We start from the raw sequence: 18110 nt of genomic DNA, 5'->3' as shown, positions 1-18110 counted from the left end.
AACGCTTGACATCCCCCTCTCTGACAGCTGAGGTTAGGCAAGATAAAACCTCTCCAAAGTGAAGACTGAGCCTAATTTCATGACTATCCCATCCAACCTGCCTAAATGTGGATGTGGTCAAATTACTGTAGCTGACAGGGCTGCTGTTTGTCAGCTGAGCTGTGGCAGCTGCCTGGGGCATGAATTGTTTGTGTATTTATGAAAAAACCACCACAGTGGCTCAAAGCACCTTCATGAACAAATGAACCAGGTGTACAGGACCAGTGCCCACAGTTCAGCAGATGAGCCACTCGTTAAGTCACAGTAATTTGCTCAGTCAAGGCCATATATCCTCAGCTTGTAAGGTCTTGGAGAAAAAGGCAAAGACAATTTTTATTTAATCTCTCCATCTAAGTGCTGAAAAGCACTTTTGCAGTAGCTGACCTGTGCAACAGGGCCTTGCCTTTAAAGCTGTACTGCAAGGTCACTTTTCAGGCAATGCCTCTTACAAACTGAAGGGTGTGGTGAGTCTGGCTGCTAAAGAGCTTAAAATCATTCAATTTTTGCTCTTAGCAGATCCACAACTCACCTTCTTCACTAAGAGCATGTGACATTTTAGACTTCATATTAAAAGGGAATAAAAATTACATAATTAAAAATAAAAATTAGTTCACATTTCCCACATCTTCTCTGTTGTAAAGCTTGACCTCACACCTTCCTTATTTCACACCAAACTCATCACTCCCTCCCAAGCTAGAAAAGGGTACCCCTGCTCACCTTTACAATATTATGGTGCTTAAGAGACTTCCCAAGAGACACAAAACATGGATAAAGATTTGTAGTCAACCCTACTGTATCTGCAAGGAATGCTACTGGGAAAAAACTTCCAAAAATTATGTTTCCTTTCTAGGAAAGGAATAATAGGGGAGTGGGAAAACTTTTCATCACTTGAGCTGCACTGCAAGATAATGCATTTCATTTGAAAAGGGAAAAAAAGTCAACATACACTTTAAATTTGTTACAGAGTCCTGGCTTCATGTCTCCCAGGAGATGCATCATTGTGTCCAGCAGTTCCCGACTGGAACTGACCAGGAACTCACGGCCACACGCCAGCGCAGCCACATCTGTGGGAAAGCACAAAACATCACCAAAAATCATGTTTCAAACAAAAGTTCATGCTAATTATTAGGACCACTAAAAAGTTAGGTCAGCTGTGAAGAATGAACTATGGCATTGCTATAAACTTCAGACTACATTCTCCTATTTGGAAAATACTGAACAAACACTGGTCAAGCTCCTTCAGAATTCTGCATTGGTAACTAAAGCATTTACTCAAAATGCCCAGTGTCCCAATAGCAACTGAGTAAATTGTGAAACAAAGGGCTGTATTCATCCACAGGTAATGTCTGACTGAAACAAAGCTGATCACTACAGGTTTCACTTTAAAAGAACAGAATTGCAGAGTTTCATAACCACTCAATTCAATATACCTGGCACATCACGCAACCAAAACTCTTATGAACACTACTCAAAAGTTATTTTCCTACCTCTCTGCAAATATGGCATTATTCAAGCCCTAACCAAAAGACAAAATTATTTCCAAAGCCTACTGTTCCAAAGCAGACTTTCCTTTATTATTTTTCCCTTACACCTATCTCCCATTCAGTACAGTGGCATAATGCACCACATAATAATTTTATTATTTTATTTATCTTTACTGACATCCCAACAGTTACAAATCCCACATTCAGAAAAACTCTTCATTCAAGATTCACTTATTAATACCAATATCCACTGTTTCATCTATCTTGCATCATGTCTTTACTGTTTACAGTTACAGTTTCACAGAAATTCAGATGATGTATCAACCTTATGCCTCGCAGCTCCCAAACTAGATGGAGTTATTCTAGAACAGATATGTGGCTTTTTATTTATTTTCTGGCTCTAAACAAAAAAAAAAAAAAAAAAAAAAAAACCAAAAAACAAAAAAACAAAAAAACAAAAAAAAAAAAAAAAAAAAAAAAACAAAACAAAAAAAAAAAAACACCAAACAAACAAACAAAAAAAAAAAAAACCAAAAAAAAAAACTTACTATGGAAGCCAGGTTTATAACCTTCTCATATACAGTGAAAGTGCAGTGACAGTAACAAAACTTTTAAGGACTTTCAAAATCCTTAGCCCATGCCTTAAACCGGGGCTGATCTACTTGCACCATCTGCACTTTGTAATCTTGTAGATGTTGGCATCTACTGGTGATTCACAAAGTAAATTGTTCAATGTGTACACTGGTAGAATGGTCCTTGTTTCCTTCCAGACTGAGGGATACAATAGGGAATTTCAGAACTCAATAGCTCTTACCCATCTAATCCTTAACAATGTCACAGGCAGCACAGAAGTGCCTGTAACAGAAGTGTCAGTAACAACATCTGCTAGAACTTTAGAAAACCAGAAAGTCACCCAAGATATCAACACTGACAACTTAACTTTGAAAAGCTATATTCACTTCAGCTTCTTTGAGGCAATACACATTCCCAGTAGGTGTGAAATGCTATTCTGAGACACAACATTAACTTACTTGTTACAATCCCTGCCAAAGCTAATACAAACTGATTTTCCTCAGAATCCAAATCCTGCTGTTTCATGTCTTCACTTAATGACTTCACAAAGCTCTCCATGGTCTGGGCAGTGATTGTGAAAAACTTTACTGCTTTACTCTGCAAGTATGGAGAAGAAAGATTACACACACTATAGCAACTATATTAGATGCTACAGTAAAACTGGTAGATCTTCCAAATTATTAAAACATCCAGTTACTTCAAATAAACAACAGAAAATACTAGGCATTCACTGAGCGACATGTTTGATCCCCTAATATTTGAAACCATTACCTTAGAAGAAAACTGGAAACTACTCAATACTATATTTACTCATAAAAATACTGAACTACTGAATATCTACCTCCTAAGCACACAGTATTATATAATGAACCAGCAGAAGTAAAGCTTATTATCAGAAGTGAGAATATTATCCTTTTGTTTTGCAGTAGCTGCACCAGGTGTTTTACATTTACCTGGCTTACTACAGTAGCTTTTGTCAACATCCGCTGAAGATTAGAGACTTAATGAGAAATTCCTAAGAAAACAATGAAGTCCCCAGAAAAAAAAAAAAAAAAAAAAAAAAAAACAGAATTCAAATGGATCCTAATAGGACTCAATAATTGCTCAATACACCATGGAGAGTAACAGGCTCTGCAGTTCTTTGGAAAAGGAAATGGAGGTCTCCCCTGGGTCACAGGTTGAACTTAAGTCACCATGTCATGTAAGAAAAAAAAAAATTACCACAGCAGAGCACACAAACAGGAGCACAGGCTGTGATCATGGGACAGTCCTTCCCCCTCTGCTGCAATCCTGCTCCATCTGGAGGTATCAGCTGAGGGAGAACCACCTGGTACAAAGCTCAGGGCAGTCAAAGAGCCTGGCCTGAGGTGCAGAGTCCACAAAGAAGGAGAGAGAGAGACCTGTTTCTGTTTATTGGTAATTCTGACTAATAAAACATTGCTGGAACTCTATTTCACACAGAGGATGAAGGCTTTCATAACCAAAATAGTATGGCAGAGAGCCCATAATGCTGGGTTTCCCAGTGTTTTTAATAATTTTTCCAACTGTTTCATGAAGCAGCTGAAACTTTTAGTCATTCCCAGCAGTGACCCAATGAGAGAGTTCAAGAAACGCCTGAACCCTTATTAATTTTGTAAAGAGACTGAAAATCTTAATGCTTTTGTGAAATTACTGCTTTCACAGTATGTGCAAAGCTAGTGGTAACATTTATTTATTTATTCATTTATTCTTCCACTGCTGCACATTCACCACATTAAAGATGCACCATTACTGTGGGGTGACTTCAGCAAGAGGGGACAAAAAGCAGGCTCAGCCAACACCGTATCTTCACAAATGATACTGTGGCCTCAGAACAGGAGGGAAGGGATCATGGAGAAAGAGGAGAAAGATAAGTGCAATTTCTGTATGTGCTGGGTGTAGATTTTATATGGACACCACTCCCCAAAGACAGCAATTTTAACACAAGCACTTACTATAGCTCAAGAAGCAAGAGGGCAAGAGCCCAGCAGGTCACTGTGAAAATACATATTCATATGGGAACATGAGGGCACTAAGCACCCTGAGTAGTAGGTATGCTGCAGAGAAAACATAGAAAACAAGAGCAGTCTTCTATGTGCCAACCTCTTGAGGTTTCACTGATGTCCTCTGCTGATTGTCCTTTCCAAACAGCTACTGCTTAACCAGTGCTGAGCTCCAGCAGAGACCCATCAGGTTTATAAATAGCAAACATTGCACAGTCTCTTACTAACTTGATGGCATTTTCATGGGACTGAAGAATGTCTCACCCACACACATTGAGATAAGGACAGTTCTGAAAGCAGCCATTAAGGTGCTTGAGCTCAGATGGTGCAATGAACCCTCTGCTGTCTGTGGAACTCCTGTGTGAAAGCTCCAGGTGACATGAAAAACTGCTGCCACAAAATATAAAGTTGTTTGTCACCATATCAGACAACTGAAGTAGCAAAACACCTTGTAGGATCTCAAATTTCTCAAGTTGAAGCAAGCCTTGATGCTGTTCTGAAATGAAACCTCCAGGCTGTATTTCTACATGAGAAGCCTGTCATACCTAGCTGAAGCTTTTTGAAAGACATCCAAAACAATCTCATGGGAATTAATTTACTTCTTTTTTTGGTACATGCAGGTGGGAAACCTTGAAAATGCTCTCATGCTTCTCTTGATGTCTCTTCAAATTCTCTCTAGGAACATGGGCAAAACCAGCAGGTATCTCTCCCTCACTGCCTTGAGAACTACCTGTGTCACACTTCAAATCTGCTGCTTAAGTTCTGATTTTCCCAACGCTCATGGACACAAAGTGTACATTGGTCACTAACATCATTTCAGTCTATTTGCATTACAGGACTGGAAGAAAGACCTACTTCTGTATTGCTTCAAAGACTGAAAAAAGCTTGGGCATTGTTCTGTAAGGCATGACATGATTCTGAATTGATTCCACCTTCCCCATGTGCTTAAATATCAGCAACAGTTTCAAAGCACCCTTGATGTTCTTATATATTTCTGTAGTTCACAGCACCTTCTCAGGGGAGGAGGGAAGAAGCTACAAGCTGTACAACTTGTCCCAAAATAACCCAAACCAAATATGTTGTATGACAAATCTTCATCATCTTTTAATGACCTGACTCACTGCCAGTTGCAATCTGTGGTTGACACAATGCCACACAATCCATTTATGCTTTTCCTAGGAATCTTGTTGCAAGCTCAGGCACGTTTTTTACAGCATTATGTGCAGCATCCCAAGAAAATGATGTCCTCAAATGTTGCTCTGATCTTCACCAGAAGTACAGCGGTTCAACAGGCTTTAATGATTGCTGGAAATTACTAAGAGAAGTATTTTGCATTTCAAACCAACCTAACCCCCAAAGCACTGCATCTTCACAGTTGGGTTTTTTACCTTCAAACAAATCTTCAGGCAACAGTTTTGTTTTTAACTAATTCAACTGAATAATAGTACTAAAGACTGCTTTCAACAACCAGCCTTGTTCTTTACATTTTAACTGCTTGATTCACTGTTTTACAGATGTTTTTTGCCTAGTAACTGCTGCTGCTTGGATTTGGAATCATCAGAAGGTATAATAGATAAGGCATCACTGTACAGCTTTCTAATATCCAATATAACATTGTAATTGTATTTTAGAACACCCAACTAGAACAACTCTCACATTGGTTTACCTCTTACTATAATGAACTAATCCTGTTCATTCAGCTGTTCATCATGCTGCTGAAAAATCAAGCCAAAAAAAACTGTGGCATCAGTTCACTCAGATTAAATACAGCAATTCCTTCTCATGTTGGCTGTGTCAAGAATAAAAATCATATTTTAATCAGGCCTGTTGCCCTAGTCTCTCCTAATTCCATCAGCTGCACTTAGCAGTGAAATTGTGATAGTTGCAATATTACCATTGCCATTAACTGTTGTTTTGGTTTTGTGGTTTGTTATTGGGGTTTTTTTCCTCAAAGAGTCTACTTGCCTACATTTAATACTGATGATTTAATATGATTCACAAGCAGTGAGGGTCTCTAAATTTCCAAGAGTAATTTGTGTATTAAGGCAGAAAAGACTTAAAGAAGTTGAGAATCAATTAATCAGTCTTTTCTCTATGGAAATAGCTCCTCCAAGCTCTCCACAGGCATGGAAACTACTGCATGTGCCCAGGAACTATTCTCTCCTTCTGTTAGCTTGTGAAGATATTTACATTGTGCTAACTGTAGCCCTGCTTCCACTTCAGCTGTGTGTGTGTATGGTGGAAAATAGATAACCCCCATTTGGCAACAAAAGAAACAATTACTGCATTTCTTCCTAACACTTCACAGCTCCAACCCTTCTTAAACAAAAATGGATGGTTCCCAAAGAATGTGCCAACCAGAAAACATTTTTGCTGTCCAGACAGTTTCTGAAATACATCCTCAAAGTGCGTTCCACAGCAAGGCCCCTATTTTAAAGGCCTGAGAGCATTCCCAGGGCTCAGTACTCAGCTGCCATACTTACTCCTCCTAGAATGGATTTCACAGCCTCCTCATTGCTGGATACCCCCCAGAGCAAGGTGCACACTGCTGCTCCCATCTCTGTGCAATACTCTGCCTGCTGCAGGAGCTGCTGCTTGGCCTCGTTCAGCTGCTGCCGCAGGTCCAGCTTCTCCTGGAACAGCGTAAGGAAATTTTGGTTGCACTTCACGTCTCCCACACCAAGTTTCTAGGCTAAGGGACAGAATAAGAAATACAATCATGGCCATTTCTGAAGTGGAGGGTAACCCAGAGCAGTTGCAGACACGTTCCTTCTCTCCTGAGCTGTCTCTAAGTAGTGCAGGCTGACAGGAACCAGAAACTGTCCACAAGGTCAAACCAAGTGACCCACTGAGACTGAGTGGCACCTAAAGAAGCCTGACAGGAGACATCTCCTGCTGAGCAAACAGCTCCATGTCTCTTCAAGAGAGAGGGGATTTCAGCATCAGGGGCCAGCCTTCCCTGACACCTTCCAAAAGATACGGGAAACCTCTTACAGGAAGGGAGGGTTGTTTTGTTTTTCAAACAGGCTACTGCTCTAGCCAGCATGGAACATTTACTGGATATCTAGGATAAATACTGTTGTCTCTTCCAACTCTTTTCTGTTGGCATAGTACTGAGCAGCAGTGGCAAATAGAGTCCCCAAAAATCACACCTAAGCTTGAAGTTTGGAGGACCTTCCATTGCAAAAGCCAAGACACCACTGTGCATCCACGTGGCTCTGACCAACCTGATCTAGTCAAAGTTGTCCCTGCACACAGTAGTGGGGTTGGAAAGAGGTAGCCCAACTCCAAAATTCCTTCCAACCCAAACTATTCTGTGATACAATGATTCTATGACCACATAAGTGAGCTGCTAAGTGATTCTTGCCACAAAGCATAAAGAGAGAACAGATCAACCCTACAGAACCAGAACACAACTTCCACTTGGCAGTACTTTTTTTCCAGTAGCATGGGAAGCTGCCTGGAAGAATATCATGGAATTGGGCAGGATTCTAGGCCTCACTGGCTTCCTACCAGCTGCCACAGGTGTAGCAAAGCTGGTACACTTCTCAGTTTAGAGCCAGCACAGACAGCAAGATCAAGGCAGGGATCCTGCAATCTGTGTATTAGGGTGGGCAGGGGCTCCCAGCTAACTCCAGGTAGGGTGGTATTAAACAGTGCTGCAGGGGAAGACCAAGGCCAGTGCATAAAAATTATGCTAATTCAAGTATTAAAAAAAGAGAGAGAATCACAGACTGCACAATGTCAAAAACCAAGAATCTTACTCTACCCATTTTAGAGACATGGTATTTTCAAATTTAGTGCAGAAAACGCCTTCCTCAGCTCAGCCTTCCCAGTGTTTGGCTGTGAGGATGAAGTATGGGGAAATGAGAAGGAATCTTTCCTATGTCAGTTTTGAAAGCAACTAAACAGAGCAAGACTTTCAACCATGGATTGTCATCAAGACTTTAAGTATCTTGTTGGTTTTGGGGTTAACCTCAATGCTTCATGTTGAGGGTTTGTGAAGAATAGAAATGTAAACTCACCTGAAAATTTACACAATAAGGTGTCAACCAGCACAGAGCTGTGTGTGCTCTGTCACCAACTGCCTACTGAGCCTCCTGGTCACACCTACCAGCCTGATCTGAACTGCTGCTGCTGGAACATGCAGATGAAGATTTGTAAAGCTCAAGTTTCATTTCTCAAGTAGATTTCTGTGTGTATTTACTCTCTAAAGTCTCTCTCACCGATATATGAAAAGACTGACACTTGCTGCTGATTCCATAGGCAGAATCTCCCAGGAAAAGTCTCTTATTTCCTAATACTTTGATTGTTTTTAAGCAAATTAGCCAAATTCCATATTTTACATGACTCACTGCCAAGCCTATCAGCTTTTCTGCCACCATGTGCATCCACAAAATGCCCTCAGGCATCTTCCTGCCTAATCCTTACATTCTCCCTGTCTTTTCCACACTGTCCTGGACTTGGGGAAATCTATCTTTAATACATTTTATTTGCATTTGGATGCTAATACTGAGTAAAACATAAAACTCAGTAATACCAAATCTAGATCCCCCAACAAGCATGCAAAGCCAGCAGAAAAAATGCCAGAATTTTTAATAGATCAAAAGCAACATCAGAACAAAGATATGAAGCAAGGAAAACAAAATAGTACATGCAAGAGCCAGGAAAATAAACAGAGCCTGCAAAAGCAAATAGCCTGGCTGGAAGCAACACTCCTAAGAGCTCACATCACCCAGCAATCCCTGTGCTATGCAACACCACCATCTTCAGGAAAAGGTCAAGGCACAAGAACACAGCAGTGCCCAAGTATGGAACTGAAAAAAGACAGACAAAGGAGATATTAGCCAAGAATAACACATGCACTTCAAGTTTTGCTCAGGTTCAGAAAGCACAGCAATGCCCTAATCAGCGACACAGCTCTGCACAAAGAATTTGGAATGCAAAATGTTGATTTATCATTGCTTCAGAAAAGGACACTGCTCAACCAGAGATGCATTTATTACATGTTTGTTTCAGTGAATAATTCTCTTCTCCTTCAGAAGATAAATATGTAGAAAATAATTCAGAAACTCCACACAAGGATGCCTAGAGCAAATGAAAAACACCAGAAAAGTGATTAGCAGGGACAAAAATCACTCATATACAGACACCATCTTGTCTCCTGAAGAGCTAAAGGACTTCACAACATGATGAGCACAATCCACTGAAATGCACTTTCCTGGCATTTAACAGAACCCAGTCAGACAACTGCCACACACTACACAACAGCAAAGACATGAAGAGTTTTGAAACACCAAAATGCCAAAACAACTGCTTCCAGTAAACTATCCATGCTTTAAGTGAAACTCATCCGAAAGAAATCATAAACCCAAAGCACCTGACCTTTATTCTGTACTATTAACAAGAATCACAGGTGAGACTAAAGCAGCAGCATTCAATTTGACAGGGATTTTATCCTGCAACTGAAAACCTCAGTGCACAGCAAAATGAACTCTGTACCTATTGCTGAACTGCAACATCTATCCCCAGAAGATATTTATTTTGAAATAAGGAATATCCAGATTGACAACTATTCCATCATACCAAACTTCATTCCAGAGTGTCTCATCTATGCAGATATGCATTTCTGAAAGTGCATTTCTGAACTCTTCACTATTCCTGTTCAAAAATGAAGTAAGTTTTGTGGTTCATCTGTCTTTGTGCAATTACAAGGCTGGCAAATGCCAGCTGTACAACCCAAATTGCTGACTTCTGAAGATGGCTCCAAGGAAATGAACTTTTGCAGCAAATAATCACCACTGATTCTCACAGAGACTCATTTGAACCCAAATGGCTTCACAGTCTGAGAAGTCAGTGTCTTTGCTATTCTTTAATTGTTAAGAATCTCCCCTCTCATAATCACTAAATACAATATTGACATAGCAAGAGGAGCCCTGAAATTGCTCTTTGATTCTCAGCTGTACATGGCAATTGGATCAATAGGTGCTTGGAGAAAGACTATTAACACTAAACAAAGGTACACAGCCCATAGCAAATTAAGAGAGGCTGCTTTCATTCTGTACATTGCACTGCTTAAACTATCTTCTACTGTCCTCTTTGCAAAAATGTTATAGCAATGTCAAATTCACAAGAGCTGATTCTGTGAAGGACCTTTTGATTCCAGCTATGCCACAATCTTCCCAAATACCCAATGTTTTACTTTGACATGTTAATATGGATACGGATGACTATTTGGATAGAAATCCCAAATTGTTTTTGAGACTGAGGATTAATTTTGTGACATGAAAATTTTATCATTACTGCTTCTGTTATTAAAACTCAAACACACAGATATCAATATCCTGGCAGCAGATCTACCTTCTTCTCTCTCATGCAATCTGCCTGGGCTGTTTCCAGACGGGCTCGGAAGTGTTCACAATCCATTCTCAGCTGCTCTATTTCCTCCTCCTTCTTCTCCAGGTCTGTGACAGGATAAATCAGATAAAAGAAAGAAGGAACACATGATGGTCATCGGGCCTGCATTAAAGCAAAGAGAACCCACAAAGTGCGACTTTACTGAGGTGCCTCAGCCGTTTGCTTGTGCAACACCACCTCCCTGTGGCTAAACGGGAATCTCACAATTTGCTGTGCGGCAACAGCTCTGAGAAAGCAAACCAACACGTCTGATTTAAAAGAATCACATCTAGCTGTTAAATACGAGGGTTGAGAAGATTTTTTTAAAATTTACTCAAGTTTTCTATTTTGTTTTCATTTGGTTTCCATGAAAACTCCGTGAGTGAAATTTCACCCAAGTCAGTGACTATATTAAAACATAAGAAAAATACCAACAGTAGTCAAAAGTGAGTGTTTCAATCTACAATTTACAACTTACATGGATAGCAAGAATGAAATCCAACTATTCCAAATATTTTAAAATAGTATTTATAAAGTAGTATAAGCAACCTGGGCTAGTGAAAGTTGTCCCTGCCCATGGCAATGGGGTTAGAACTGGATGAGCTGTAAGATCCCTTCCAAACCAACACATTCTGTGATATTATCATTATAAACTATTTAAACACTGTCAATTACAAGCACATTTTATGATTCCCTTATAAAATTAATTTCTGAGATTACCGAATTTCTGGCATTACCAGAAATTCATTCTAATTTAGGCACTTTATTTTAGTGCACAGAAATCAGGTTTAAAGTATTCCATTTCACCAGCATGATGCCTGATTAAAAAAATTCACTTTGAAGGACAGTTCAGTTAATTTTACTTTTTTTGAAGTAAAATACAATACAGCTGTGTATTGTATTTTACTTTAATCAAACAGAGTCTTGGATGCTTAGTATTTATATTGAAAAAACGAAACATGTTTAAGTTGTTCCAAAAAGTAAAATCCAAACAACTTCTACTGTAACCTTGGTTAGTTTAAAAAAAATAAATTACACCCCACTTCAAACACCACATCCTTGAACATGACAGTTTGATCTAACACACTTGAAATACTTCCCCTAACATGTGACAGGATTTTTTAATGTAATTACCAAAAATCATATTAAATTCTACCATAAAAAGAAAACATAATTTAAAATTATCCAAATATGCTTTTATTAAACAAAGGACTTGGCTTCTGGCATTCTACTTAGTAATTCTACATGATTTGAAAAGAAATACCTTCCTGTTTTGTGTGAGTTTTGATCCTAATTGAGGAGTTTATCATCTTAAATATACACAGATTCCTTTGAATAGCCTGTATAAAAGGAGAAAAGCTGTGGCTGATTAATCTGAAGAGGTAGAACATTTCCACTCAGCCCTTGTGTGATTCCAAGCCAGCAACACTTTTTAGCAGAAAGCAAAGAGGCAAGGCAAGGGTTCACTGCTGAGAAATAACTCTGTGCCAGGACATGCTCTCTGAGTAACTCACTTCTTTTCAACCCGCAGTCCAAAGGAAAAGAATGAAGGGAGGAACACGTTAATTGAGTTCTTGAGGATAACTCTGGTCAGTGGCAAGAAACCTCCCTTGTGTCAAGTGAAGAAAATTCAGTCTCATGCACTTCTGACTATGTGGGTGTGAGTCCTAAGAAGCTGACTGAAGATGTCTGGAGCTGGAGTAGAACATGCTCTGCTCACCTACAGCAGCCCAAAACCTGGCAAGGCTAAACAGGTTCAAGTTTATCCAGTGAAAATCTCTGTCCCTGCAAGGAAACAAGCTCTCCAGAAAAGAGAGGAATCACTTCCAGCCTTTGAGAGGATGGATCCAACCTGAATCCAGCCACCAGATACACAAAGATCCTTCACCAGCAAACTTCAAAGGTCCTGGAACCAAACCTGAGCCAGAAGGAGAATAATATTGACTACTGAGTGTTAAAACAATGCAACCTGGACTTTTTAAAGGGCTTCATATAAAAGAAAGATGTGTCAACATCCTCTAAGATATCAATGTTTTCTGCAGAAGGGAGAAAAAAGAATAGTGGAAGCTGCTGAAAAGAGACTTACTTCTAGCTGTTCCTCCTTCGTGGAAATTCCCCTGCTGTGCCCAGTCAGCCCTCCCAGCTGTGCCTTTGCTCTGAAGAGAAAGAAGCAGCTTTCACTACCAACTTGGGTAAGCAAAAAAAAAAAAAAAAAATTGAAATGGCACCTTCACACAAAGAAGAAACATGTAACTTCACCACTGCAGTGGTATATCAGACTCTGGGAAGAAGTGGCACATGCTTCCAAGACAGAGATTCAAAAGCAGAACAAGACACTGGGCACGGGAAAGGAGACAAGGCTCCCATTTCAGAGGTGAGGAAGACTCGTTCTCATCCACAGAAAGTTACAGGTCATACCAGGAGATTTTCTGGACCAGAGATCTAATCTCAAAGCCCTGGGAGGTGAACTGAGTACAACAGGGATGAATGCCAACAAGGGATGGAATTCCAATTCTACTGATCCAAATGCTAGATCAATGTTAAATGCTATTTTTAACACTTCCCAAGTGGAGCAAGTTCCATTAAACACATCCATAATAATACAGAAAAACTGCTGGAGCTGTACTTCTAAGACTCCTGGAGACAAGCACTCTTCCTGTGAGAAGGGTAATGAGAACAAAACAGAACCCTCTTTTCTAAATGAACAAATACTGTGGCAAAAATCTTAATGAAGATGCTGACAGCAGCCTGGAAAGCATTGCCAGCTCAGATCTCAGACATCATCCCTAGGAAGCCACAGGAAATGGGTGTCCTATTGACCTACACACACCAGTGAAATGTGCAAAGATCTCCATCAGACTCACAATTAAATAGGCCAGAGGTGTTGAAAGTCTCTGACTGCAATCTGCATTTCTTGAGGGGCAGGAGACACTTCAACAGTACCCAGAAAACTGCAACAGCTGGTGGAAGTCTGGAGATGTACAAATCACACAGTAGGCTTCTGTAAGAACAACATGAAAAAACATCTCTAGGGGCAGCCAGGACTCCTTTGAGCTTCACATGCCACACCAAGAGGCTGCATGTAGCAAGCAGCACCATTCTGAGAGTGAGGGCTGCTTGTGTCCCTGTGATGTCCAACCTTTAGTGATTTGTATCCTCCAAAGCCTCCTTTCAATCTGCCTTACTTCATGCTGCAGAGGCAGGAGAAGACTGGAGCAGCAAAAATATCCACTTGACCTGTCCACTTGTAGGAGCACACGATGGCCAGAGACTGAATAAATACTCAAATGGCCTCATTACCTGCAACAGAAATCTCCACTGTGGAAAAAGACTCAAGAGAATTCAAAGTCTGAGAGTTCAAAGCTTCAGGTCCTGCTCTAGAGGACCCAAAGAATGCTGGGCAGCCAGCAGAACATTTTAAGGAACCTTTAAATACCCATGTTGATGCCATGAGCCAGTTCTGGAGAGCCCCAACAGTGTCTCCTTGATGCCTGGCACAAGGAATGTAAGAAGGATTAGTGAGAGGAATCTCAAGACAAGTAGGTAACAATTCTTGAACACTTAACACAACTGGAAACAGTCCCTGATGCCTTGCAACAGCACAAAGAGAACACTTCCAGATCCTATCCACTGCTGGTGACATGGAAGAATCTTCCCAAAGAGTGGGTCACTGGAAGCTCTGCCCCAATGTATTACATTGCCAGACACAGGCCTTGAGCCCCTATCTTGCTCTTCCTTAGCTGGCTGTTCCCACTTATCACTTGATATTCTAGAAGAGACACACTCTCTCTGAAATCTGTCTCAGTGCTTGTTCCATGTCTTTTCAGGCAAACCCAGTGGCAAACCCAAACTTGATGGCATGTTGGGAGTGGAGTAATTTTTGAAAAAAATAATGCACAGAGAAACCCAACATTGAAAAACTGGACTTTGGGGAAAGCAGTAAAGGGACTTTTATTACAGAATATTTTTCTATTTTATTAGTAAAGCACACAAGCTAAAAAACAAGACAGGCCAAATACAAGATTAACTCGCTCTTCCTTCAAATTTTCAAATTTTTACCCACTGCTATTTACCATTATTTTGTAGGCGTTTTTTTTCTGTGCAGTGACCTTTTGAAAAACAAAATGCTGTTGCCTTTTCTCAAAGGGAAAACATTTTTTCCCCCTCATACAATTTCCCTTATTGCCTAAACTATATATGTTTTTATCCACAGTAAAATATTTTTGAAGATTAATTTGACATGTCTGGTTACTCCTAAGGCAGCCTGTAATTTTCTTCACTACAAACACATTAATTTACTGAAGCAGTCACTGAACAACACAGTTGAATCTGGAATAGCTCCACAAACTCTACAACTATTTCTGGGGCACAACAGTTTGTTCTAAGCAGTTCTGGCAGAAACTGCAAGAGCTTGTAAGATGGTGTTACTCACTTGATTCAATAGCATCCAGCTTCTGGAATGTCCCCAAGATATCTCCATTTACTATTTTGGGTAAGAAATCCCGCAGTTGCATAACTTCAGTTGTCAGCCTTTCCAAATCCCTCCTCCTAACTTTTACGAATTCCTCTTTGGTCTCAGCCTTCTGAAATAAAACAACAAAGCAAAATAAAAACAAACAAACCAACAACCAACCAAAGGCACTGTTCCAGTCTTGTAGTGCTTTTCTGCTTAAATTTCTTTTCTTGGACAAAAATATTCCTCCCTGTGACATCGTTTCAGAAATTTGTAACATTTAAAAGAGAACTATCCAGCAAGCAAACCCTGCGGTTGACCCTTTGACTGTAATCCTAATTTTTGCCACTGTGGCCTAAAATAAACAGTATTACCTCTATGCATGTTTCTTCACTCAAAATGTGTGCAGTGCATCTGAGAATGCTGCAAAAATTAACACTCACATTTTAAAATGTGAGCAGCCTCCACCAAGCTGTTGTTTCATGACAGTCGTAAAGGATACGATTACTCAGCTTTTTAATTAATTCAAACATTTGCAAGATCCTCAGTCCCAAATTAGAACAATTCTTTTGGAGGCAAGTGTACAGTTTTCAAAGCAATTTATCTTTTTGGAAGAGCAAAAATTATTTGCAGCCATCTGCAACCCAATCTCACATAAGTAATTTCATCTCAAGTAAAACAGAAATGCTTACTAGCTTCCTCTCCTGCAAAACTATAGCTATAGAATAGTTTTCATTTAATATTCCAGCAGAATGTGTGTTAATTTTAAAATTACAGAGCAACTTCTGTACCAAAAAAACCTCATAAAGTCCAATTTCTGATGTACATACGTGTGCAGTCTGTTGGATGTTAAAAAGGCTGATACACACCAACAAAAAGAAAGTTTTAACATGTTTTAAAAACATTGATCACCGCTTTCAGAACACAAAGTTATATCTCAGCATTGCTTTGCACTGCACTGAGAACAGTGCAGTGCAAAGCACTACTGAGAAATGAGATTTTTTTATGTATCACATCTTATTCCAAAGAGACTAACAAACCAAAATCTCATCCCCTACACGTTCAAAATGTGCCATCCCCACAGTCCTTTCAAGAGCAGACACATGGAAGTCATCCTCTCCACCCACTCCCTACAATTCTTTCTGCTTCCCTACTTAATCAAATTGAACATTTCCTTTCAGTTTTGCCTCCTACTCTATTTCTTTCCCAGCTGTCTTTCAAATCCAGAGAGTTTTGGGACAGGTCAGTCCTACCTTTGGAGGTTCAGAGCTGTAATGAAGGTATGGAAGAAAGATTTTGCTTTAATTTGAACTGTAAGTTCTAAGTTGCATCTAGGAAGTGCTTAGGGCAGGGTTCATAAGGCGAAGTAGCACCACATCAAAGTGTGGTGCTAGAAAAATTCCACTCATCTAGGTCTCAAGAAAACATGGAATAAACATAAGGGAAGAGGAGTCTTTAGAGGAATGCCATCTGCATATCAGCAACCACAAATGACAGAGAGAACTCAGTATTGCTCAGACTTACAGAGCAAAATTTGGTACGTAGAAATATCTCTGTTCACTAGCAAAAGCTGAATTCAAATAAAACACACTGTGAATCACTGGTGTGATGAAATATGCAGTAAGGAGGAAATTCTCATTTATAGTTCCCACTGTAAGCACAGGTCTTTGCAGCGCTGCAGTTACAGCAGATAAGTTTTATTTTCTCTGTTTGAGCAGCTTCTCCACATCTGTCTGCACTACAAGAGTATGTGAAAGGCAAACACAGCTAGAGAACAGGAGTTTTCTGTCCAGTCCTTACAGTAATAGCAGGTGCCTGGAGGTGGGAAATTTGACTTTTTTCACAGGGGTGAAGTCACTCTGAGCTCATGTCCTGGTGTGAGCCCAGTGAAGGGAATCTCCCTTCCCTGCCACTCGGAGGGGCCGAACAGGGCAGAGCACCCAGCAAGGACTCACCCCCAGCAGCCCAGGGTGCCTCTGGCACCGCTCTACAGACCCCACCACGCTCCCCTCCACCTGCGGCCCCGCCACGGCCCTCAGGGCCCCGTGAGGCCCAGGACCACCACACAACTCCCCGCTCCTTCTGCTCCTCGGGGCACCACGCCCGCACGGATCACCCAGACCGGGCCTGGCCTCAGAGCCAGCCCCGAGCGATACCTGCGCGTCGCCAGCGAGGCCGGCGCTGCGCCACATCGCGACAGCGGCGACAGCGGCGACAGCGGCGACAGCGGCGTCGCGCGAGATGGGGGGGAGGGAGAGACAGAGCGTAAGGGCGGGAAGGAACTCGCTGTGGCCACGCCCCCGCCGTGGCCGCGCCCTCTCTGATTGGTGGGAGCGTTCGGGGCGTGGTCTAGGCGAGGTCTGGGCGTGGTCTGTGGGGTTAGGCTCCGCCTCCAGCTCCGCCCCGAGCGGTCCCGGGACAACACTGCGAAAACACCGGGACAGTACCGGGAAAATACGGGGATAACACCGTGGCAATGCCGGGACAGCACCGGGATGCCAGGGGCGGCCAGAGCAAGGCAGGGCTGTGGGGAGCTGCAGCCCGGCCCTGCTGTGGTGCCGCTGGCGCTGGAGGCTCCGTCCCACTCCAGTTTGGGAGGGAATATTGAGGATCTGCTGGAGGGCAGGGAGGCTCTGCGGGGGGATCTGGGCCGGCTGGATGGAAGCACTGAGGCCAGTGGTGTGAGGTTCAGCAAGGCCAACTGCTGCGTCCTGCACTTGGTCACACAAGCCACTGCAGCTCCCGGCTGGGGAGAGTAGGAAAGCTGCCCGGAGGAAAAGGACCTGGGGTGCTGGTCAAGAGAGCCTGAACATGAGCCAGGTGTGCCCAGGTGGCCAGGAAGGCCAATGGCACCTGGCTTGTGTCAGCAGCACCAGGACAATGATTATGGCTCTGTCCTGGACGCGGGTGAGGCCACACCTCAGGTGCTGTGTCCAGTTGTGGCCCCTCGATTCAGGAAGGACGTGGCACTCAGTGCCGTGGGTGGCGATCGGTCACAGATCGGACTCGATGGTCGCAGAGGTTCTCTTCCAGCCGTAATGGCTCTGTGGTGTGTGGGGTGCCCGGGCACACACGGTGTGTTTTATTTGAACCCCGCGGCGCTCCCTCCCTCAGCCGCGGCGGTGCCGTCCCCCCGCCCCGCCT

At 41.8% G+C, this 18110-nt stretch overlaps 1 protein-coding gene across 1 annotated transcript in view; it reads right to left on the bottom strand.

The window, feature by feature from the left end:
- HSF2BP (heat shock transcription factor 2 binding protein) overlaps positions 1–17282 on the bottom strand; it is a 30929-nt gene extending 13647 nt beyond the window's left edge. Inside the window, exons 1-6 of the mRNA XM_056505297.1 lie at positions 17123–17282; positions 14946–15096; positions 10478–10581; positions 6601–6750; positions 2555–2693; positions 986–1103 (exon numbers count right to left, since the gene is read on the bottom strand). Coding sequence (XP_056361272.1) covers positions 986–1103; positions 2555–2693; positions 6601–6750; positions 10478–10581; positions 14946–15096; positions 17123–17158 — 698 coding nt within the window. The 5' untranslated portion in view covers positions 17159–17282. The remainder of the gene's footprint in view (positions 1–985; positions 1104–2554; positions 2694–6600; positions 6751–10477; positions 10582–14945; positions 15097–17122) is intronic.
- Positions 17283–18110: the final 828 nt, after the last annotated feature.

Source organism: Oenanthe melanoleuca, chromosome 1 (genome assembly GCF_029582105.1).
Source record: "Oenanthe melanoleuca isolate GR-GAL-2019-014 chromosome 1, OMel1.0, whole genome shotgun sequence".
Taxonomy (NCBI): domain Eukaryota; kingdom Metazoa; phylum Chordata; class Aves; order Passeriformes; family Muscicapidae; genus Oenanthe; species Oenanthe melanoleuca.
Note: the sequence above shows the minus strand (reverse complement) of the source record. Positions and strands in the feature narration are given on the sequence as shown.